The sequence below is a fragment of the Paralichthys olivaceus genome, chromosome 21 (genome assembly GCF_024713975.1).
Source record: "Paralichthys olivaceus isolate ysfri-2021 chromosome 21, ASM2471397v2, whole genome shotgun sequence".
NCBI lineage: Eukaryota > Metazoa > Chordata > Actinopteri > Pleuronectiformes > Paralichthyidae > Paralichthys > Paralichthys olivaceus.
This window is the reverse complement of record NC_091113.1, coordinates 7,031,597-7,054,424: the sequence shown is the minus strand read 5'-3', so window position 1 is coordinate 7,054,424 and position 22,828 is coordinate 7,031,597. Positions and strand designations below refer to the sequence as shown.

Here is a 22,828-nt window from a genome sequence, read left to right as displayed (position 1 = left end):
GTTTAATGGATTTCCTGCAAACTTCTCCTAGCCTCCTAATCCTGACTCTTATCCTAATCTAACATTTACCTGAACTTTAACCTTGACATTAACCGTGACCTTTGTCCCCATAAGGAAGACAAGTCCCCATAACGTGACCATATTTAGGGACTGTTGGGTTTCTCTATAAATTCAAAGGTATCATATACAAATTAAGTTATTATTATTATATATTCAGGGCCCCACTACATGAGTAATACCTTCAGGACCCCACTACATGAGTAATACCTGGACCACACATAAAAACATATCTTTCACAGGACATTGAATTGACTTCCATTCATTTTTGCATCACGAACCTCGAACATGACCAATTCATACAAAACTCTAATGACCTTAATCAGGACCTCAGAAATAAAGTTTTGCCTTATTAGGACTGGGCTTTGGTCCCCATGAGGTGGACTGGTCCTGACAAGGTCAATGTTTATGCTGGAAAAGGACTTTAACATATGTGTATGCATGTCTACTCAACTTTACAGGTTTGTAATTGGTTGATATGCACAGCAAACAATAGTAACTCTCAGGCTTCACGGTTGACAGTAAGTGATATGCAATAAATGTGGAAAAAATAAGAAACAGCTCTCTGATTTCAGCACTTTAATGATGGAAATGACCAAGCAAGACATAAAACAAGTCAAGTGGCTTTGCATATGAACATAAGAGCATCATCGTTCCTCAATTCTCTTACTGCAGTGGCAAGTACCACTCGATGAAATGCAGAGGCCTATCTGAAACCAACACTACACTTAAATAGCACATTGTGTTTAAAACAAAAGTTACCAGCAACTGTAAACATTTCTCCATGTGCATGTTGCTGCAACTGTACATGAAATATAAAAATACCTATTGACATTTACAAAAATGAAATAAATTAATACAAACAAATACCTACAAATGTAAGGGTCCTTTTAAAGAACCATTACTACAGATTTAATGTCAGAGTCATATCTGGGAGACTTTACATGGTATACGGGTCATTAACAGTGAATTAAAAAAAGCACTATCCAACTACCCGACTGTAAACATGTTAAGATTTGGAACATTTCTACACAGCAAGAGAACTATCGTATACTCAAGGTAATTGGCAAATGGAATAATATTTAAGACAGCTGGAAATACAATTCATTCCACGTTTTTGGCTGATAGAGACATCTTTAAATGCATCTCTTCTAGGTCTGTTAAGAGAAAATAGGCTACGTGAACAATAAAAACAAAGAAGTCAATGCATGTTAATCTAAGCTGGATTTCTCTTTTAGTATTAAGCAACACTGTCATGATGTAAGCAAAATCTCAAGGAATGCAGGAGCCTTTCATAACATCTGCTTCTCACCATTATGGAAAGAAACTGCTATACAGGAAAAGAGCATTCGCAACTGGTAGCTCTTTACATATTGCTTCAACAGTGGTCCACAGAGTTATGTTCTGATACATTACAAAGTGAGAAGACAAAACCTTCACTCAGGAATCAAGATTCAAACCTTGAAATGATTATTAATTGCACTAGAAATGGTTAAGACCCAGGGCCACACTGGATGCATGAGTGGTACGTGTGCATTGCGGAGCGCCTTGTTATCAGGTTCGAGCAGCCACACTGCTCTTCGGGGCCTCGCCTATTTTCTTGACATGCCGCAGAATAGACAGTGAAACTTTTCATTCACCACATTTCATGTCTATCTGTCGAATAATTGCACTTCCTGTACCTGTTTCAAAGTAAAATCTAGCCTTTCTGTTGACTGAATTCATGTATTTGTTTAAACGTGATTTTTATTGTTATTGCAGGCCAGAAGATGCACAGCTTCATACGGTAGAGTCCTGACATTTAGTTGAGAATATTGGCCAGCTTTTATTCCTGGACCAAAAAACTCACATCTTGGTTCCACAACCGACTGGCAAAAGACGCAGCATATCAGCGACGCAGCTGTCACACGCTGCACACGCACCCTGTGTGGCCCGGGTGTAACTGCTGGGAAGGATTAGCTACACTGCTGCCTGAGAATTTTAAGACGTATCTTACTTCCTTCACACGCTATATAAACACTATGTCTTTAACATGGGAGTTACCGAAAGAAAATGTTGTTCGTGGAGATCAATCATACACACATACTGTGCCTCCACCTCCTTCAGTTTTCAAGTCAGGCAGAAAGTGTTTTTGCTTTTAAACTAGGCAGGGTTTTATAGATTTTGTTTAATCCTCCTAAAAATGGTGACGGGGAGAGCAGGTTAGAAGCTAAATCCCAGAATGTTAGAGGTTATGGCTATGTGTATCCCATTAGGCCTCAGTGCTGATGGGATGACATCAGTTGTCTTTCCTGGTGAGGACATCACACACCGCCTCAGTTGGCAACTTCACAAAGCAGACAAAACAGCACATGTTAAGTAGTTTCTGACACTGCTGGGTTTTTTTATCCTATCAGCCTCCTCATCACAGCGGGTCTGGAGAAGGGCCAGCAGTACTCGTTGGGGACGGGTCCATTGACATTGCACTCGAAGAAGGAGAACATGGGGAACCAGATGCGAGCTCGTCGGCTCTGCTGGTAGGCCCGGGTGTTCGCTAGAGTGTGGTAATACAGGAAGAGTCTGGTAGTGATGTAGAAGGCAATGAACACGTCGATGGAGTAGTGTTCATGTGCGGCCAGGATGAAGAAGATGCCGAAAAGATTGAGGACCCAGGACAACGTGTGAATGAAGTTCCAGCTCCGTGGAGTGTCTGTGTCAAAGAGACAGAAAGCAGTTTCATATATTATCTGGATTTTTACTACACCAAGCAGAAATGTAGCAGATTTGTGTGCGCAGGGCTTCTGCCAGTTTCGAGTTAAACTTCCCTATAATTGAAGATATGGTGAAATAGTCTTGCAGAAAATAACCCTTCAAATGTCATGTTTTGTTATACAAACTAGTATCCATGGGGACAAAACAAAGGTCTTGTTAGTGGTTTTATTACAGCGTGCTAATATCTGTATCATTGGAACTACAACACACACAGATATTATAAACTATGCATGCTGCCAAAACCTTTGGATGAATAAAAAATTATAAGCGTGAATGATGAGCGTTAACATTATCAAGACTGACCAAAACACATCTGAGACATATTTACGAGTTATTTAAGGCCAAAATTCAGATAAGACTGGGGACATCTAGTTTTTAAAATTTAACTTGTAGTACCAAAGAAAAACACCAAGTGGCAACAAAAGCACAATATTTATCAAATGTGGTTGATTCTTCATGAGTGAGTAATTCAACCCTCTGTTTCACAGATTTCTGTGACACATAATTTCTCATTATTTACATGAATGAATATGGACAAAATCTGGAAACCAATGTGACATATTAAATGTTATTTAAGTCAACCAAATAAAAACAGAGTTCAGACTGTATCAAATATTTATTTTGTGTTCAAGGATTTAAACCAGACAGATCTGTTGGATTATTAGCTCAAAAGATCATTCATTTGTAACATAGCGGCTAGGCCACATAATTCCTTTGAGACCATTAATGGAAGAATCAAATTCAGTTATCATTTAGTCAAATTAAATTTCAACTGAATCATAAAATTAAATATTTAAGGGAGTCTTAAAGAATACAATTCTGTGTTTCTATTTGCCAATGATGTAAAACCAAATTCAGGGGTTCACAGCTTGAAGCTACTCACACTCTGTGACGAAGAAGTTGAGCATAGTGAGGACCACAGTGTGACCGCTGAACATGTAGTCGCCACAAGTATGCACTCCGGTCAGGCTCATCCCAAAGCCGCTCCAGATGGCAACAGCTCGCTGCAGTTTGGCCCACATGTCACCGTATATCTAGAGGGAGGGAACAAGACAAACTGTGATTGCTACGATCTTGATGCAGAAATGTGGCGTTTGAAATATGACAAACACGATCTTGGTTAGTGTTCTACCTTTCCCGAGCACTGCAGGTGCTGTCCTGGCACTGACAGGGAGGTGACAAACATGGTGATGCAGCGCAGCATGAACACCGTCCCCATGAGGCTGCACAAACGTCGCAACAGGATGGATCTACAAGTGGAGAGAAATAATTATCCTGAGTCTTCCGTGTCATTGATTTATGGAAAACACTGTAGGTGATCCACAGAACAATCCCCGCAGAGATAACATTGTGCTGATGTCGAGGAGGGTTAGAAGTGTACCTGTGTTTATGCAGCAGCAGAACAAGCAGCCAGATGTTACAGAGGATCACTCCACACGCCTCGGCCATGGCAAAGGCCCACGGTATTCTAGGCACACTGTTGAAAAGGGAAAAAAGATTTTAGTGCTTATCTTCAAAGTTTCCACTTCCATGACTGATTTAATAGCATATACATACACAAGATTGAGGCCAAATCTTAAAAGGTTTGTAACTAGCCTGAGAAAATGCCCTCCGCACGTTTTATTTCTTCGAATGAATACTGGCATTTCCCGGAAATCAGCTCTCCCAATCAGACATTCCATGAAAAGCTCAAAGCTGGTCATAAGCAACAGTTCACACTACAAAGTAGGTCACTTTAAAAAACTTTTAAAGATCTCTTTGAACCAAAGCAAGCCCACCAGGAATATGGGAGGACAATAATAGAACCATGCTACAAAGATGTAGGGCAATTATAATGTCCACCATCTGGTGTGATGTCCTGACAGGTGATACAAATATATATATATATATACAAATAGATAGTGAAAAAATGCTGAAGAAATCTAGAAAATAAATGACTCACCTGTCTAGGAAGATATCTGGCAGTGGAGGGTATGTGCGCATGTCAGGGACCCTCTCATGCACTATGACCATGACAAAGGATGTGAACCCAAACACAAACACCACGTAGATGGAGCTAAGCACAGTCTTCCAGTACTCTGGATCCAGACGCCTCGTCTGCTGCTTGTACTTTCCATTGGTGTACTGGTGATACTCCTCTCCCACCGGTGCTGTGTCAGTGCTGTCACAGTCTCTGCTCGGGTCTCCGTTACACAGCCAATCCAAACTTCCCCCAGCGCCTGTAGGAGAGTGGCCATCGAAGGGAAGGCCGAGCTCCTCCAGCACGTCCATGTTCTGTTTCTGAAGTTTGCGGATCGCCACCATTAGCCGCTTGATGTCCCCCAGCACCTTGAGCTCCAGAGGCTGCGCGCGGAGGTCATACTCGCTGAGGGCGAGCAGACTGGTGCCGTCCAGTCGGTGCTTGTTGCACAGCAGGTCCACATAGTCACAGAAGCCCTCTTCCTTCAGCCACTTGGCGACGTGTTTGGGCGTCCAGCGACGGACACTCAGTTGGGTCATTTCCTCCTCGCTCTGAGGGCTGGAGGAAAACACGTCAAAACTTTAAGTGCGACTCAAACAACTAAGCTCCCCTTTACTGTTAACACCAGTTCCTTCTAACTAACAAAGTAATCTTGACGAGTCGACACTATAAGCACCACTTCATTTCCATTGAGTCTGCAATATGAACTCCAAACAAACCCTGCAGGACTTCAACACAGACAGAAAGTAACATATATGATAATCAACGTCGCTCACAGGCAGCAGCCACATCCTGAGCAAATACAAGAGGCAGTGTCAACAGTGCCAAGAATTGTAAGATCTCACACACCCTAAAAATGTAGGTGAAAGGCAGATACACTCCCCAGAGGAAAGAGTGGCTTCTGTCATAGATCATGACTTTTCAAATATGATCCCAACCTGTTCTGGGCTGATCAGTCCTCCACACTGAGCAGAAGAATCCCTGTTAATCAGCCCCGGTCTCTAAAGTCTGTCCCCTCTGTTTACCATGACATTCCCACAGTGTCAGCATGTCTGTATGATGAGCACTGACTTGGTTTAATGACACTGTGGTGTTTGTGGTTTGCACAACAGCTGTTCTGTGTCGTCCTACAGTCAACCACACCATTGTCTGAACACTAAATTGGGCCCTGGAGCTAATCTACCGCTAATGTGTTTCAGCATCTTGTAAAACAACGAGTACCATGTGCCAGGTTAGCATTACACGTGCAACCACATTCATTCCTGAGGTTACACAAGCACACGAGAGCATCCTCCACCCGCTGGACCACAACAACACAACCCCGCGGGGCGGCTGACGCTAACTAGCTAACTAGCATGCCCGCTTGTTAGCTTCATGGCTGCGTGCGTCTGACGCTCACTCACCCGGACAGAGAAAGGGACAGAGGAGGACACGGGGGACGTCTCTTCTTCAGCTAGCTAGCTGAACGGCATCTCACGGGAGTCTGGAGACGTGTTAGCCTTTGCTGCGACGGCTTGTTGGGGCTCAGGACGCCCTGACTCCGCGCTGGTTAGCATGTTGTCAACAAGCACACGCGGTAATGTTTAGCATAGCTGCGCACGTAGAATTAGCCCCACGGAGGTTAGCTCAACGGCGCTACCTGACCGACAGCGACCCCAGCTGGTGGGCACGCAGAACCGCAGCGTCTTTAACCACATTATGTTTACTATAAAATGCTGTTGATTCTTTGTGCACTTAAAGGGATAGTTCACTGAAAAATGAAAATTCACTCAACATCTACTCACCACTATGTGATGGAGTTGGTGGATGAAAGTGTTGGAGTCCACGGAACACGTTTGGAGTTTCAGGGGTAATTAGCGTTGCAGCCAAATCCAATATAATTAAAGTCAATGGTGACCACTTCTTCAAATGGAAAAAACAATAGAAAAAAACATCAAAAGCCTCCATACTGCTCCTGTGATGTCTTCCAAGTGTTCTTCAGTCCCAACATTCAAATTTGACTCAAAACAGCGTCTATCCCTTTAAAGGCCACACAATGACAAATAGCAGTGACACCTTCACTGTACTTAATAAAGATTGAAATGTGTGAGGTTGATTAACATTTAGAATATAGGTCAGTGTTTTAATTTTAGACCAGCAGCAGCTGTCCTTGTCAGTGCCAGCATGGTTGTAGTAAAGCCTCAACAGAGTTTAAAATGTTTAAATGAGGAGTTTCAGAGAAGCCGGTTATTACAACAGAGAGTAGATGGAGTCAATGATGAATAACCCTCAGGATGATATCACAGTTTTCCCTTGTCTGAAAGATTTAGTGAAGGTTTTGTACGGAGGAAAAAGGTTTGGCAATCGTGTGGATGAAGTTTGGCCTAACTTGTTCATTGGCGACATGTAAGTCCAGCAAACCACTGTGTTCCTTCACTGCTCATAAAGTAATGAGTTTGTGAACATAAACCCTGTTTCCTTTTTGCGCAGGTCAGTGGCCAACGATCGCTACAGTCTGTGGAAGCTGGGAATCACTCATGTTGTGAACGCAGCTCACGGGAGGATGTACTGTCAGGGGAGCCATGACTTCTACGGATCCTCTGTGGATTATTATGGAGTGCCTGCAGATGACTCACCGTCCTTTGACCTCTCTCGCTATTTCTTTCCCTCTGCTGATTATATTCAGGATGCACTCAACACGACTGGCGGTAATGATCCCATCATGTTTGTAATGTTCGGGCCTTTCTGCAAGACCATCTCTCACCATGTGTGTAACCCATCATTCATGTCACGCGGCTTCTAATCTCATTCTCCTCATCCAGCTAGGGTTTTTGTCCACTGTGCAGTTGGAGTCAGCAGGTCTGCCTCCCTCGTCCTGGCCTACCTAATGATCCACCACCGCTACACCCTGCTAGAGGCCATCAATAAGGTCAAAGAGCACAGGTGGATTTTCCCGAACACAGGATTCCTCAAACAGCTTCGTGCTTTGGATGTAAAACTGCGTAAAACTAACACAGGAGGGAGATAATAATGATTTGTTTTGATATTTCACAAATATCAAAACAAATCATTATTCTTACAGAGTTGCCTCAGATGTTTTCATGCAAGTGAAGGATTCAGTGTCTGCCAGTGGAGGGAGATACCGTACTTAAAATACTGAATGGTATTGAATCAGATGTATCCTTATATTAATAGATCAATGTAATCAACCTCAGGCAGAATCAATTTTAAGGCTGAATATGAGTCAGGATGACCTTTGTATCATGTTGAAGAAAAATCACATCCAATACCTCGTAGGTCAGTAATAACCCAGGGGGTGTATGAATTTTAAAACAGTGTGTCTGTGTGTGTGTGTGTGTGTGTGTGTGTGTGTGTGTGTGTGTGTGTGTGTGTGTGTGTGTGTGTGTGTGTGTGTGTGTGTGTGTGTGTGTATTCGTGCACATGTACGTAACCTTTCATTTCAAACACCCTTGTATATTTAATATTAAACTCCTGATTCCCCTGAAGTTCTATATATTAAATGATAATAAAATAACTAATAATTATATTTTCTAGGACAACTCAGGTTCATAGAGTATTTCTTGTATTCAGCCTTCATCAACATCATCAGACAACTTTGCAGAATATATTTTTTTATCACCCTTCACTTTAGATTCAATCTATATATGCTTTACTACATTTTATTTCTAGGAAGAGTCAAGGAAAATTACAAATGAATACAAATGTAATTTCAACAGCTATAACTCTTTCTAATTTAACTTTGGAAAAGTAAAAGCTGCTCATTAACTGGTTTTGGATGATTCATGGGAGAAGGTGGGAAATCAGCAGACAATTTGTCGGATGATGATGGAGGATACCAGCCTTAAAACCACGATGCCCAAACCTGTCCCCCTTAATAATCTGTCATCGTCTCTAATTTTCTCAGAGCTCAAATGTCAAGTTTGTGTCACTTTGAACAATCTTGTAGTGAATGGGTTTTTTCTTAATACATGAATTAAAACATTGTCAGTCTGTATTGACTTTGCTGCTGCAAAGCTGTGGTCACACACAACATAATTGTCTGTAGATTTCTATAGTCTTTTAAAGCTTGTGAATTAAATCCTGGATTACTAACATCTCCCTCTTTTTCAATAATGTGTTTCAGAAAGAATATAAATCTTATTGCCTGATTATTTTTATGGAGCCCATTGTGTATGTATTGGAAGAATGATGTGATGCTTCGGAAACAGCCTCTGAAATGTAACTTAAAGACACAGAGAAGCATCCGCAGCATCGAGCCTCTTAACTATCACAGAATCCTACACTCAGCAGCAGGTTCATATTCATCCAGTTAATATAAACATACCCAAGTGAGTTTTGTTCTCCACACACACTCTGCTGCAATCGATAAGCAGAAGCAACACTTCAGATAATCAATCAATAACTGTCTCCGGGTCAAAATGACCCAGAGACCTTTATTGACTGATTTTGTACACAACAGTGCTGACATTTTACAATACATTATTACACCCACATTTTTACATACACATCCATGACCCTGAATGAAGAAAAGTCATTACATTTCATGGCTTGACAGAGAGGTTAATTATGTTTTTCTTCCGTTTAAAAGCTGGAATGGGTGAAATTGACCTGCAACATAATGGGAGGGTTAAAAGAGACATTTGCAGCAGTGAGAGTGCTGTTTCATGTCGTGTGGAGCCGACGGCAAAGCTTAATTTCTCTCTCCTCTTTTCATTCAATTTGCTTTCACAAGATATTAATGTCAGAGCAGTAAAGTAGTTGCATGAGGCTGTTGGAGTATTCCTCCTTCCATAAATACTGCATACCGTGCACTCACAGTAATATCCAGTGTAAGCAATGCACTTGAACATTCTGTCCATAATTACATCCAATTATCACTGCTTTATGGAATGATTCATCTCTGTTTGAGGCTTATTAAATTACAGTCCCACAGCGGTGTGAAGAGCAGAGTCCGAGCTGCACTGTGTGTGTTGTTCTGCCCTCCGCACGTAAAACACTACACGCTAGGTTAAGCACTAAATTAGGTAACCGTCCAGTGACAGCAGATAAACACCTGCTCGTACACATCATCCTGAGCCGGAGTAGACGGGGGGGGCGCTTCAATACAACAAGCATTTGGACCAGGATTCCATCCAAAATGTCAGCAGAGAAAGGCAAGAGAAAGGAATATCTAACTGTGAAAGATTTGCAGAAGCTGCTGGACTCATGCAAACTACATCTCGGTCAAATCGACGAGGTCTGGCCAAACATTTACATAGGGAATGTGTAAGTATGCAATTTCTTTTAAAATCTGAATCAAACTTTATAAACTTTATTGGTGTTGAATAGTTTCCCGAGGTCATTACCCTTGACGTGCAGTATAGTACCAACCAAATATTCTCTCTCTGTAACATTAAAACGTTGAAGTCTTGAACCTCTCTCTGTCTCTTTGTCTTGCTAGGGCAGTAGCCCAAAACAAGACTGCCTTGCAGAAGTTAGGTATAACTCATGTATTAAACGCTGCTCACTCGAAGCGAGGCAGCATAGGGAACCACAGCTTTTATGGCAACGACTTTGTGTATTGTGGCATTCCAGCAGATGACTCGACACACTTCGATCTAGATGTTTACTTCCAGCCCGCAGCCGATTTCATTCAAAAGGCTCTGAAGTCACCTGATGGTAAGTCTCCCCGATTTCTGAACATATTTCTGCACTGTCGGTTTTGAATCTTAAATTTAGAGTCTGTTAAGATTTGTTCACTCACTGCAAAAATGTGTTTTAAAATTCCTGCACACCACCATCTTTTATTGCACGTCATAAGCCCATTCACTCACATTTCAATGTCACCTGTCACAACCATATCACAGCTTGTGATGGTGTGTAAGTGTATTTTGAGCCAGCAGCAATAATAAGGGTGTTACCTTGAAGAATTTGAGTTTATAATGTGACCATGGCACCTTTCAGAGAACCTATCAAGCAGAGGACGAGTCGGGATTAAAGAGACAGTCGGGCCGCTTCTGCGAAGGAACCTTAAATGAACAAAGGCGATGAATTGTTGGCCCTATTTTTAGCTCATGGTAGGAGAAAAGAAAGACCTGAGAGTGAGATGGGCAGCCATGTATGATATTAGTAAGACCTCTTGCTAATCCTTCCTTTTACATGCCCCTCACCCTTCATCTTGTCTTGTTACGCAGGGAAAGTTCTGGTGCACTGCATCATGGGAATGAGCCGCTCATCGACGTTGGTGTTAGCGTACCTCATGATCCACCGCCAGCTTCCGCTCAAACGGGCTTTGCAGAAATTGATCCAGAAGAGAGCCATCTACCCCAACAGGAACTTCCTGGCTTTGCTGTTGGATCTCGATCTTCAGTTGACGAGAAAAAAGAGATTGTGTCAGATCCTGTGACCAGGAGAAGACGTTTACACTTATCAGCCACACGGTGGCGTGGTTTCTAAAGCGATTCAACAGTCAAGACTGAAATGATTTCAACCAATAACTGAATTTCTCTCAGACTCATCTGTGCCTTGAGATTCACTTAACGTGTTATGATGTTATCACGTTAGCATGTTAGCCTGTTAAACATTAAGAAAAAAAAAACAGAATGGGAATGGTGATTACATTAACTCTTTAACAGTTCATCTACTCATCCCTCAGTGTTTTAATTAGCATGTTAAATGTTCAGGACACAATGTTAGCACATGTTACTGCTTCAACATGCTTGTAGGCACATTAACATGCTAACATTCTGAGCGTTAACATGCCAATAATTATCATATTGACATGGCTTTGCTAATGATAGATGCTAGCAGTATTTAAAATATTAGTCTTGTTGCCAACATGTGTGGAAGCGCGATGGTAGTGACACTAATACGTGTTAAAATAAGTTCCTCACAAGCAGCGTCTGAGATGTGACCTAAAAACACAGACTGTTTATAAAGATGGACGACAAGACAGCTCTCCAAAAGTGAAGCCAAATCTTCTTGATCGCCCCCAGGTGGCTGTCTGCAGTATAGGTTAGAAACCCCGCCTCCTCCATGTAAGTGGACGGGACATGGGCCAAACTAAAAAGTCAAAGTACATGTCAAATTATATATATATATTTATATATTCTGAAATGTTAGAATTTTTTCCGGCATGTTTGGTTTTAATTAGTTATTAATGCAAAAAAAAAAAACATAGGCATCATGACTGACTCCACAATCACCACTGCAGAGACTCAAGATGGCCGCCCCGTATCCTGAATATTTAGGCTTCATTATTGAAAAGTGGGAGATAGTGAATTGTCCATCTTTAGTTACACTCTGTGGTAACAACAGTATCAACATGGCCTTTGTTGCGCGCCGCCACCCTCAGGGTTGTCTCACCATTAAATATCAATTCTCATGTCAAGTTTGTCATGACCTGCATTACCTCCTCGTGGACACGCTAAAGTGGCTATATAACTTTTCTTTCTTTCTTTTTTACAATGATTTTTAGAGGCAGTAACGTTGAAACAACAAGGTCTTACAAAAAGACAATGAAAACAGAGAGAGGCATTCTAAAGACATTGAGATTTTATGTTTTTGATTATGTTTCATTCTTGTAAGATGCTTTTTCTTCAGCACCTCAGTTTGTGTCACAACAGAATGGACCAAATGTCTCATGGAAAAATTTTCGACAGAGTATCATGACTCATGATTCTACAAGTCAACGTAAGACCAAAGTATGAAAATGCTTCGGTGTGTTCGTCAAACGAGTTGAGCCGCTACTGTGCATCAAAACGTTTTCAATTGTTCATGAAATTATTTGACAGCAATGATTTCTACCTGTTATATATGATTTCTCAACCTCACAATATCAAACACAAGGTTTCTCACACACACACACACACACACACACACACACACACACGTTGGTATTTTCATTGCTCATCAGCTTTCACATGACCAGCTCTCTGAAAATAACTCTGAAACACTGAGTGACATGTCATCATTTGTATTGTCCTGTATTGTGGCTTCAATATGTTGGTTTATTCTGTGGATATTTTATTTAGATAAGAACATCAAAATGAATTCATGAAGTTTTTGTGATAAAAAGAAATGTTCATGTCTCTACACTTGTTTAATTTCTTTCTGAAATATAATTTGTATGGTGTAGTTTTTGCACTTAATTCATTAAATGCTCCGGATCAGAAACAAAGTGTCCAGGTGTTGATTTGAACACGTTTCTCTGTGGAGTACAACAGCCCTCATGTTCTCTTGCCGTTAAAAAAAGCGCTGTCCTATCCTCCCTCCTGTGCTGGCAGCTCGGGTAACCTTTAAGGAATGCAGAAGATGATGCCAGAATTATTTTGGGCTGAGATTCAGATGTTAAAATAGCAAAAAAGGTTGCAGGGTAGATTACCGAGTAGAACGCAGACAGTTGTGTTCGACCTACATGTAGCGCTACAGAGAGAGCCTGAAAAAGCAACGTTTCCAGCCAAGGCAAGTGTCTACTAACAATGTGATCTTACGAATTTATTGAAGATAGACATCCATGTTGGAAAATATTTATTACAGTGCACATTAACTATACATAGTATGGATTTATTGTACCTTTGTTTGCAGGGTAAAGATGTTTCTTAAGCACTTTTACAAATGAGTATGTTCTGTGATGATGCTCCATGGCCCGATGGAATTATACTTTCTTCTTTTATTAATTAGCTCACAAATCCAGACTTACCACATCCAAAAGGCTAAACAGGGAAGTGTAATTCATAAAACCACCAAGAAGAGGCCTTGAGGAGGTAAAAAGCCATTTCTATTTGCCCTCCACGTTAACCGTGGGCACTTTCCCATACATAGCATCTTTAATTACACAGAAGTAGAGCAGGAAGAACAGGTTAGCCTGAGGGGGGAGGCTATGAAAGCAGCGCTGCACTTAAACATGTGCACCAGGGAAATCAGTTCTCTGCCCTGACTGTGGGAGGGAGGGAAGGGTTATACTTATAGATCAATGAGGAGGAAGAAGCGCCTCCAGGTTCTCCGGGCACATGTTGTACTTGTGCAAAGACACACTTTGCTCTGCCTTCGAGACTCACACACTCATATACACTGGATCAGACGTGGCTTTTCTTGCACATGCTCTGAGTGACACACGTGCACATGCAGAGATGGGTAAAGCCACCATGATGTTTGAGTGCACCTCCATATGCCACCACAGCTTAACAAAAGGTCACTGAAACAGATTTGGTCTCGATCTCCCTGTGGACACAACAATAAGTTGCCAAACCCTGAGTGACACACCACGTCTCCACACACCAGCAGAATGCAAATAAGAAGATGAACTGCCATCGGTGTCTTTACTTTAACAATGCGTTCACAACACTTGTATGTGCCCAGCCTGGAGCCGAATCACACAGCTGCCTAAATGGATGCTAATGTATACAGTATGCATAGAATAAATCTCTCCAAAGCCCAGTGTGTAAATTGTAAATGCACAGGTTAGACTTGCCTGCAGGAAATGAAAATCCGATGTTTTTAAGCTTTGAATGCCAATTTTCTGAATCTGTGGAGATAAATAAATCTACCAAGTGCTACTGAAGAGGAGATAAAATAATGAGAGTGTCATCCCACGATAATGTGTTCTGATTGCCCTTCACTGCTGTTTTTAGTTATTAGCATGAATATATATTCTACACTCAATGGCGTTATTTAACAATCCTCACTATAGTCCCACATTGTATTCCTTGTATTGATTACTACCTATGATGATGTCCTCACTTCAATAAACCACCATTAGAAGTCATCAGTTGTCTTAAACAGTAAACGAGCAAAGTAAAGATGAACCAAACCGTTCTGACCCGTTTGCTGACCTCTAGAGCTCAGTGTGCTCTATATTTAATAAGTGAGAATTTAGACGTGTGGTGCTTCTATGTGACAGGTTGTAAAAGAAGAGGTGGAGTATCCAGACATGCCCAGGGGCCTCGGCTGCCCGGCGAGCCCTGAGGGGGCGGGAGGTAGATATGAGACCCCCCCAGCTTCAGAGCTCCAGAGGCTGATGTGGACAAAGACAGGGAGCTGCAACCATCTGGATGAGGTTCAGCCCAGGATCTATATCGGAGACATGTGAGCCAGAATGAAAACTGTCACGTTTATCATTTGTCATCAGACCAAGATTATTAACCCAATTACTCTATAACTCATAGATCTCAACACCATGAATATATGTGTTCATATTTTTGTGGGAGAAATTGTTGTGGGTGAGCAGAGCCTTTAAAAATCTACATTAAAAGACAAACAATGATGTTATGTTGCACAAACCAAAAGGTTTTAAATGTGAATCCCAACTAAGTCAAAAATCCTTCTAATTTACGCTTGGACGACTTATTAATTATTTATAAAATATCAGTGACTGTAGAGTCAATCAGAATCACAATGGTGACATTTAACATGAGCTGTGCTTGTTGAGATAACTAACTTTCTGCACTGACAGATAATATTTCTCTGTAGGTACGCAGCCAAAGACAAGAGGACACTTCAAGCTCACCACATCACCCACGTGCTTAATGCTGCCGATGGGAAGTTCAATGTGAACACGGGGCCGAGCTTCTACAGAGACACCAGCATCACTTATCATGGAGTGGAAGCTTTTGACATGCCGTCCTTTAACTTGAGCCCCTTCTTTTACTCAGCCGCCAATTTCATCAAGAACGCTCTGAGCTCGCCCACAGGTGAGGAGCTCTCACTGCGCTCAAGGTGTTTCTCATCATTTTTACACATTAACTCGAGGGAGACATTTTTTTTCTCCTGTAAGGCGAGGCACAGAAACATTTGTCAGTCAATTCCCATTACAGCAGCCCCCAGTTGTATTAGTCATTAAAATGCAAATCAAACACTAAACATAATATCAAGCTAATATCTTCCCCCCACGGTAATCTTCTCATAAGCTCAGACCTTGGCCAGGAAAATTGGTTTTAAATGGATTGCCCTGGTAATTTGTAAGCAACACTTTTATTGGACATGGAAATTACACAATTATGTTTGTGGCCTGTGTCTGCCCGGCCTGTTATGCAAAGTGAAGTCGGTATCTGACATGACAGTAATAAGATGTGGCCTCCTCCTTCACATGCTGGCTGATCGAGGGCTCCAGTGTGTGGCGGGGCCTACAGTAATCCCCGGAAGAAATACACAGACGCCGAGACAGTTCAATTACGCGCTCCTCTGCGCCCTAATCCTCGGGCCCGATAAGGAACCAGGGATTACCGTGTGTAGAAACATTGGTTGCAACATTGTTGGAAACTTTTAGTCGGGAGTTAGAAGTACTGCTCTCTGCGATGTGCACGTTTTTTAAATCCACAGAGGGGTGACAAATTAGACCGTTAGAATAAAGTACACCGCAATAATCCAGTCGTTGCGTGATTATAAATACAGACAGGGTGGAGGGGAGGGGGAGGCTGAGCACTGAACTGATCTGCAGGAAGTGACGTTGGGTTTCCGTTCCCTCTGCTTCGTAGGTAAAGTGTTTGTCCACTGCGCGATGGGCCTCAGCCGCTCGTCCACCTTGGTCCTGGCGTATCTGGTGATCCATGAGAACATGACGCTGGTGGACGCGATTAAAGCCGTCAGCGCCAACAGAAATATCTCACCCAACAATGGTTTCCTGGAGCAGCTGAGAGAGCTGGACAAACAACTGCACTACCAAGGATCATCGAGGAGCCGGAACGGAAATGGGCGGACTTGAGATGAAATCAGTCCGTAATAGTGGATCACCATGTTGCCTCCTGTCAGTTTGAAGTTTTTAAGTAACCCACATCAGTGTGATAAGAACGGTCTGAAATAACAGAAAGCACCCTTCAGAGAAAATGTATTTAATGTACTTCTAAATTTGTCCCATGTCCCATCCACTCACATGGATGAGGTGGGGCTTATGACCTATACTGCAGCCAGCCACCAGGGGGGGGATCTAAATGTTCTGGCTTCACTTCAGGGGAGCTGTCATCCATCTTTATAACAGTCTGTGTGATGAATCAAATTGCATTAAATCGCACTGCATTGCGACAGCAGTGAATCATAACGCATTAGCAGCTGCTGCGTACGTGTCTTTAATGCATTGGATCTTTGACGGTGATGGAGATCCCTGTGTTGGCACTCTGCATGTGCACGAGGACGCACAGGCTGGTGCAAGCACATGGAGCCTCGAGATACACACTGGTTTCACACGTCTCCACCGACTCACTGTTGGTGGCAACGAGGAGCAAGGAAGTGTTGTAATACGCCAACAAAGGAAGGAAGCAGACTGCAGGAGTGCATTAACACATTTGTGAAACATACACAGAATTACAGAATGTAAATGTTTGTTGATTTATAAGAAAACTCCACAGGAGACCGGAAATAAAAATAAATCATTAGTATTTATAATTCCATGACAAATAGGTGAAATCCATCTATAATTGAAAAACAAGCAGCAAGAAATGGACGTTGAGTTGAAATAGTTTAATAGTTGAAATTGATTAAATAACTTCCACTAGTTTAATCCAGTGGAAATGAACTCTCCCATCACTGGTAACACAGTGTGTTGTCTAATTGTAGCTTTAGTCTCCTCAGATGTTTAAACTCAACAGATAAAATAACCTTTAAATTGCCCGTGTGAAGTTTAAGTGGATGTGGTCTGAACTGACTCAGTGTGGAAGCCTGACACAAACTGTCCCACCATGTTTTGAATCACTCATGCTGCTACAACTGTAAGCACGGCTGTGGTTCCGCAGTTAAAGTTGTCACAACACAAGCTGCCTGGCTTCTGTCACAGTCATCCGAGGAATAAATAGTCCACATTGCTCCGGCCCAGGCTCTGGCATCTTCAGCTGTCTCATTCCAGCGGGGCTCAGCCACCAAGCAACACTGATATCCAGTTCACATGGAAAACAGGGCGAGCTGCAGCGACGGGCCTCGTGTTTACTCGCGGATTCCTTTCCAAATGCCAAACAGGAAGGAACACCAGCAGGAGCAGGACGGCCGTGACAACTTCTCAAATGTTTCCGTCCAAGAACATTGAGTATTTGGGAAAGTTACAGAATGTGTTGAGATGAAATATGGAGCTGAGTGTAATTTGTGATGATTATGTTATGACGAACCCAGAGTGAAAGCTATGAGCGCAGAGGAGGAGCCCGAGTATCAGACACCACCCACCTGCGATCTGCTCGAGCTTCTGCTGACGAACAGACGCCCCACTGGAGCTGTCAATGAGGTTTGGCCCAACCTCTACATCGGAGACGCGTGAGTGACATTCTCACTTCAGGGGCCCCGCTGCAATATGGTGATCTGATTGTGAAAGTGTTGCTGCTAACAGGGCCTCTACTTGGCCAACTGCATGAGACAAATATAAAATCTGTACATTTGAGTCACAAGTGATGCGTTTGCAGGCATATGCTCACAGAGCTGCTCACAGGCAAGACATCACTGTTTCCTGTATCATCTTTGTGTTGTTTCACAGGGCCACAGCTCAGGATAAAACCCTGTTAGTGGATCTGGGAATAACACACGTAGTGAACGCTGCAGACGGCCCCCAGCACATTGACACGGGGCCACGTTTCTACAAAGGCACCAACATACTGTATCATGGAGTGGAAGCAGCAGACTGTAAAGATTTCGACTTGTATCCATTCTTCACGGAGACGTCTGATTTCATTCACGGCGCTCTGAGTCAGGAAGGTAGGAGTCCATACGAATCATAGGGAGCAATAGAAACACTAGCACAAACAGTAGCTTAAATTCACACACTCATTCCAGTTTCATAAATGTGCCTGGTTTTATTCATCAAAATCAATTACAAGGGAAATTGATGAAAACATAAAAAAAAAAGCCCCAAATCAGGCAATGCTAAAGAAAGTAGAAAAAAATCAAATCCTGGATTTGCCCTCTGATCCGGATCAGCTCCAAAATTTAATGGATTTTTCCCTGAACCACATCCTTCTACCAAGTTTCGTGTTAATCCGTTAATTTGTGTATTTGTGTAATCTTGCATTCAAACAAACAAATAAACCAACAAACACATGGACAGGGGTGAAAACCTCCTTGGCAGAGGTGACAACAAGTAATGGATATTAAAGCACAACATGCTGTAATATGATCCAACAACATCCATCATCAGGCCACAAAATCTGATTGTAATGTTAAATACATCTGAGAAATGATGGCTCAAAATGATCCATCAATAATAGACACACGGGTTTCAAGTAACGCCTGAAAAAAGTGTCCTTCAGAAAATATGTGTGTGTGTTTGGACAGCTATCTTTGTGAGGACCAGTTGTAGCCTTTAACCTACGGAGCGAGGACATTATTGCCAAAGTGAGGACATTTTGGCCGGTCCTCACTTTGTGATCCCCCTTTAATGGACTGTTTGGGGGTCAAGACTTGGTTTTAGGGTTAGAATTAAGTTTGGGTTAGAAGATACATGTCCTTCTTATTATCACAGTTCAGTTACATGAGCTACTGATACAGAAACAATAGATGTTATCAGATAAGATATTTTTGACGATGAAATATTTCATAAGATATTTGACTCTTGTCTGTGCAGGTAAAGTGCTCGTCCACTGTGCACGAGGAATCAGCCGCTCTGCGACTCTTGTGTTGGCCTTCCTCATGATCAGAGAGAGACTCACCCTGGTTGAGGCCATTGAGGTTGTTCGCAGGCACAGAAACATCCTTCCCAACGTTGGATTTCTGAACCAGCTCCGTCGCCTGGACGCATCCTTGGCTCTGCAGAGGAGAACAACACCATGCTGAGAAGATGAGGGTCACGGGAGAGAGACGTTCCTCTAATGTGGATGTTTTGAAAGAATCAGACCAGATTTGGATGCATTATTTATTCATATATTTAGTCACAGTTACAAACTCCTGACACTTCCTTAAGTTGTGTAATTGATTATGTCACACGTTTACATTAGTGAGATAAACTTGAAGAGCGGATACCCACCTGAAAATTTTAATTTGTGTGAATGGGGAAGTGGTCTCAAACATTTGGATCCCACTTTATCTTTCATTGTCACAAAAGGAAACTTTATATTAGTCATGGATTACAAAACTCAAGGAAATAGATCTGTAGACTTAAAACTTGGACTCAAGTCAAACTCGCACAGAAAAGAGGACTTGACTACCTCAGGCTTTTCTGCTGTTTTCTTTTTCTAAATCCTGAAACAGTAAAACAGAAACTTTCACGTAGCTGCAGTACTGATGTATTTTTTCATTAAACGATCGTCCTTGTGTGGAATTCATGATATTAAGTACCTGAGACTTGAGTGGGACCTCAGATTTGACTTGATCCTGTCTTGACTGACTTATATCTTGAATTAGACGAATAATTAAATGCTTTGAGACTTATCTTAAATGAGTCTTGAACTAGTGTTGCACTTGTATAAAGCTTGTTTTTAATGACCTGGATTTGTCTTCAATGGCAGAAATAGCCTGAAAAGATTTTCTCTGGGACTTATTTAAAATCTCAGTCTGTGTAAAATCATGCATTTGAAACTAGTCATAAATAGGTAAAGTGGATAAATGATGTGTAGTTAAGGAGGTGAGAATATGTAAAAACAGTGGAATGGTCCTTTAAGCTTCTGTCTAACAAGCAGCACAATCAATATTACAGAAACCATTAAAACAAATGTAGCACAACTGCCAAAACCCCCGCTGCACTCAAACAACACATAGACAGTGTTTGCCTATAAATAAACAATGCTCCACTTATTTATTCACATTTCTCAAAATACTGTGTCTTAACCGCTGCAATCCAGCGTCGTACAGTTAAAACTGTGATGTCTAAAGAGGCTTGATACAAGACGACAAAAATGTGCCAGCATGGTTCTGAGCGTGTATACAGATTCAGGTCAGACTTTGAAACGAGATGAAACGCTGAAGCCATCTTAATAAGAGATGCTCTCCAGAGCACAGTGGGAGACAGAGAGTGAGAGAGATGCTGTCAAAATAAAAGGAATTGGATATCACAGGTTTAATGATTTCACTGTCAGAATGAATGATGGCGGAGTATGAAGATATGAGGGAAAAATAAAGGAGTCTGATGGTGTGAAAACTCTGTCTGACATGTTAGCAGCTTCATCCAGCCATTCTGCAATACAGCCATCATCACACTCTCACTTTGGGAGCTTGCATTTAGATCACTGAATGGACCGTGCATATCGTATAATCGGGAATCAAAGACATTTGCCATCCTGTGAAAAACCTCATCTGTCTAACAGTCTGACACATTTCACTTCTCTTTTGGCCCCGAGAGGCTCCAGGAGATGCAGAACATCCTTAACGGGTGTTGCGAGGCAGCGCTTACACGCTCTCTCCCTGTGTCTGCAGATATGCAGAAAGGCTAAGAGAGGCTGACACAATTTCCGGGCGTTGCTCATACGGCTGAGCAAAAGCTCCGAGTGCCCTGTTCACTCCAGTGAATATGGGTATCCTTTGGCAAATGCAAAGTTTGGATAAGCACAGCTCCCTGCCAGCAGCGGAGATTAAAGTTGTGTGTTTAGAAGTGGATGGCAGGGACTGGCTGGGGTGGAAGTTTTCCCCACAGGCAGGGAACGTGGCAGCTAAGGTCAGGGGCCTGCCACATCACAGCCCTAAAAATATCCTCCGCATTTGATGCCCGTCACAGAGCGGTTATACAATCGCTGCCCTGACTCGAGCCTGCCAGAATTAAACCGTACCATGTTCTGCCTTTAAGGACTGCTTCACAACAAGCTGCCAGAATGATGAAAACAAAATTCTCAAGAAGGAAAACAGACTTCAATCTCTTGGTGAGTGGTGCTGAATATGTATGTGGAAAAAAGCAATAACCCAAAAGTATATATTTCTTTTGTCATGATTGTAGAGGTAGAGAAGTGGAGGGGGAAGGAAAAGCAAGAGTTGTGTTTCTTTTTCCCCTAAAGCTAATAAATCGTGTGTGAAAAGGAGCCGCGGTGAAGAAATGGCTTCTCACAAGTCAAAGACTGGCACCAAGATAAATGTTACAAAGGCAGAATCCAGTGCAGTGGATGAGTATGTGACACCTGGGGGCTATGAGCTGGAGAAAATCCTCAACCGTGGGAGTGTGGCTTACACTCATGTCAACGAGGTCTGGCCTAACGTGTACATCGGAGACGAGTGAGTAAAAGGTATGAAATTACTGAAGTGAATAAAACAATAGAGGATTCAATTATTTTCACGCCGGCTCCTGGCAGGCAGACCGCAAAGGACAAGTCCAGTCTGAGAAGGTTGGGGATCACGCACGTCTTGAACGCAGCAGAGGGGACGTGGAACAACGTGGACACCGGCGCTGGCTACTACAGCGACATGGATGTGGTCTACTATGGCGTGGTCGCAGAGGACGTCCAAACCTTTGACCTCAGCCAGTATTTCTTCTCTGCAGCTCGGTTCATGGAAGAAACGCTGAAGAATCCTCAGAGTAAGACGACAGGAAGTTAAAGAAGCATAGATTTGACTCTGATGTTATGTAGCCTTAGTAGTTCTAGAACTTCCTAGATGCTACTAGCAAGAATGCGAAAAAACATTTTTACATTTAAAAAAACCGCAGCTACCTCATCGTGTTTCTTGTCTGCAGATAAACTGCTGGTGCACTGCGTGATGGGAAGGAGTCGGTCCGCCACCCTCTTCCTGGCATACCTCATGATCTGCGAGGGCATGACGGTGGTCGACGCCATCGAGCATGTGAAGAGACGCAGGCGGATCATCCCCAACTGGGGCTTCCTGAAGCAGCTGAGAGAGCTGGACATGCACCTCCTGGAGCAAAGAGACTCGATGGAGCAGAGATGATTTTAAAACTTGGTCCAAAAGTAAATCAAGAGAATCAAACCGAAGTCGAGTCTCAAGTAATTTGAGAACAAGTCCCAGTCAGGGTTCATAACCTTTAAGACGAACTCTATACTCGAGTCTTAAGTAGTTAGACAAATGTAACAAGTACTTAAAGACGAGATTAAGTTCAAGTCGTGTCAACTCAAAATCAGCAAAAATCAGGATGCGAGTGTCAGCGTATGAACATTTTCTCTTTAAAGATGTTTTTCCATATTTACTGTCAAATGTTGTCGTCCCATTTATTTATTTTTGTATCGTTGTTACTTTACT

At 42.3% G+C, this 22,828-nt stretch overlaps 5 protein-coding genes across 7 annotated transcripts; 4 read left to right on the top strand and 1 right to left on the bottom strand.

Moving 5' to 3' along the window:
• Positions 1-621: 621 nt before the first annotated feature.
• LOC109626722 (sphingomyelin synthase-related protein 1) lies at positions 622-6,409 on the bottom strand. Of its 2 annotated transcripts, none has more exons than XM_069517330.1 (6): positions 6,172-6,409; positions 4,751-5,326; positions 4,190-4,285; positions 3,941-4,058; positions 3,692-3,842; positions 622-2,746 (listed from the first exon to the last, which is right to left on the bottom strand). In XM_069517330.1, exons 2-6 carry the CDS (start codon positions 5,305-5,307, stop codon positions 2,442-2,444), a joined length of 1,227 nt encoding a protein of 408 aa, XP_069373431.1. In that variant the 5' UTR covers positions 5,308-5,326; positions 6,172-6,409; the 3' UTR covers positions 622-2,441. The 2 variants fall into 2 exon arrangements, with proteins under 2 accessions (XP_069373431.1, XP_069373432.1); XM_069517331.1 differs by lacking the exon at positions 6,172-6,409 and adding an exon at positions 5,707-5,731.
• A 558-nt stretch (positions 6,410-6,967) lies between these two features.
• On the top strand, positions 6,968-16,595 carry LOC109647509 (dual specificity phosphatase 29-like). Its single transcript, XM_069518081.1, has 6 exons — positions 6,968-7,153; positions 7,238-7,455; positions 7,570-7,769; positions 14,649-14,833; positions 15,218-15,438; positions 16,222-16,595. The coding sequence occupies exons 1-6, from the start codon at positions 7,014-7,016 to the stop codon at positions 16,446-16,448; spliced, it is 1,191 nt and encodes a 396-aa protein (XP_069374182.1). The 5' UTR covers positions 6,968-7,013; the 3' UTR covers positions 16,449-16,595.
• Positions 9,764-11,293, top strand: LOC109626888 (dual specificity protein phosphatase 13A-like). Its single transcript, XM_020083088.2, has 3 exons — positions 9,764-10,033; positions 10,209-10,426; positions 10,942-11,293. Exons 1-3 carry the CDS (start codon positions 9,906-9,908, stop codon positions 11,151-11,153), a joined length of 558 nt encoding a protein of 185 aa, XP_019938647.1. The 5' UTR covers positions 9,764-9,905; the 3' UTR covers positions 11,154-11,293.
• Positions 16,596-17,706: 1,111 nt separating the features above from the next.
• On the top strand, positions 17,707-19,672 carry LOC109626889 (dual specificity phosphatase 29-like). Its single transcript, XM_020083091.2, has 3 exons — positions 17,707-17,980; positions 18,198-18,415; positions 19,281-19,672. The coding sequence occupies exons 1-3, from the start codon at positions 17,853-17,855 to the stop codon at positions 19,487-19,489; spliced, it is 555 nt and encodes a 184-aa protein (XP_019938650.2). The 5' UTR covers positions 17,707-17,852; the 3' UTR covers positions 19,490-19,672.
• Positions 19,673-21,364: 1,692 nt separating this feature from the next.
• dusp29 (dual specificity phosphatase 29) lies at positions 21,365-22,670 on the top strand. Of its 2 annotated transcripts, none has more exons than XM_020083086.2 (4): positions 21,365-21,504; positions 21,659-21,850; positions 21,928-22,151; positions 22,308-22,670. In XM_020083086.2, exons 2-4 carry the CDS (start codon positions 21,675-21,677, stop codon positions 22,517-22,519), a joined length of 612 nt encoding a protein of 203 aa, XP_019938645.1. In that variant the 5' UTR covers positions 21,365-21,504; positions 21,659-21,674; the 3' UTR covers positions 22,520-22,670. The 2 variants fall into 2 exon arrangements, with proteins under 2 accessions (XP_019938645.1, XP_019938644.1); XM_020083085.2 differs by having other exon boundaries at positions 21,637-21,850.
• The last annotated feature ends 158 nt before the right edge of the window (positions 22,671-22,828 follow it).

What these genes read in the sequence shown, in the direction of transcription:
- LOC109626722 (XM_069517330.1), bottom strand. Translation starts at nt 5,307, where the DNA reads ATGACCCAACTGAGTGTCCGTCGCTGGACGCCCAAACACGTCGCCAAG. An exon ending in CCAGATATCTTCCTAGACAG is followed by an intron (nt 4,286 to 4,750) that starts GTGAGTCATTTA and finishes CCTTTTCAACAG; the next exon opens with TGTGCCTAGAATACCGTGGG. An exon ending in CTGCTGCTGCATAAACACAG is followed by an intron (nt 4,059 to 4,189) that starts GTACACTTCTAA and finishes CTCCACTTGTAG; the next exon opens with ATCCATCCTGTTGCGACGTT.
- LOC109647509 (XM_069518081.1), top strand. Translation starts at nt 7,014, where the DNA reads ATGGAGTCAATGATGAATAACCCTCAGGATGATATCACAGTTTTCCCT. An exon ending in GTAAAACTAACACAGGAGGG is followed by an intron (nt 7,770 to 14,648) that starts AGATAATAATGA and finishes TCTATGTGACAG; the next exon opens with GTTGTAAAAGAAGAGGTGGA. An exon ending in AGGATCTATATCGGAGACAT is followed by an intron (nt 14,834 to 15,217) that starts GTGAGCCAGAAT and finishes ATTTCTCTGTAG; the next exon opens with GTACGCAGCCAAAGACAAGA.
- LOC109626888 (XM_020083088.2), top strand. Translation starts at nt 9,906, where the DNA reads ATGTCAGCAGAGAAAGGCAAGAGAAAGGAATATCTAACTGTGAAAGAT. An exon ending in AACATTTACATAGGGAATGT is followed by an intron (nt 10,034 to 10,208) that starts GTAAGTATGCAA and finishes TTGTCTTGCTAG; the next exon opens with GGCAGTAGCCCAAAACAAGA. An exon ending in GGCTCTGAAGTCACCTGATG is followed by an intron (nt 10,427 to 10,941) that starts GTAAGTCTCCCC and finishes CTTGTTACGCAG; the next exon opens with GGAAAGTTCTGGTGCACTGC.
- LOC109626889 (XM_020083091.2), top strand. Translation starts at nt 17,853, where the DNA reads ATGAGCGCAGAGGAGGAGCCCGAGTATCAGACACCACCCACCTGCGAT. An exon ending in AACCTCTACATCGGAGACGC is followed by an intron (nt 17,981 to 18,197) that starts GTGAGTGACATT and finishes GTTGTTTCACAG; the next exon opens with GGCCACAGCTCAGGATAAAA. An exon ending in CGGCGCTCTGAGTCAGGAAG is followed by an intron (nt 18,416 to 19,280) that starts GTAGGAGTCCAT and finishes TTGTCTGTGCAG; the next exon opens with GTAAAGTGCTCGTCCACTGT.
- dusp29 (XM_020083086.2), top strand. Translation starts at nt 21,675, where the DNA reads ATGGCTTCTCACAAGTCAAAGACTGGCACCAAGATAAATGTTACAAAG. An exon ending in AACGTGTACATCGGAGACGA is followed by an intron (nt 21,851 to 21,927) that starts GTGAGTAAAAGG and finishes GGCTCCTGGCAG; the next exon opens with GCAGACCGCAAAGGACAAGT. An exon ending in AACGCTGAAGAATCCTCAGA is followed by an intron (nt 22,152 to 22,307) that starts GTAAGACGACAG and finishes TCTTGTCTGCAG; the next exon opens with ATAAACTGCTGGTGCACTGC.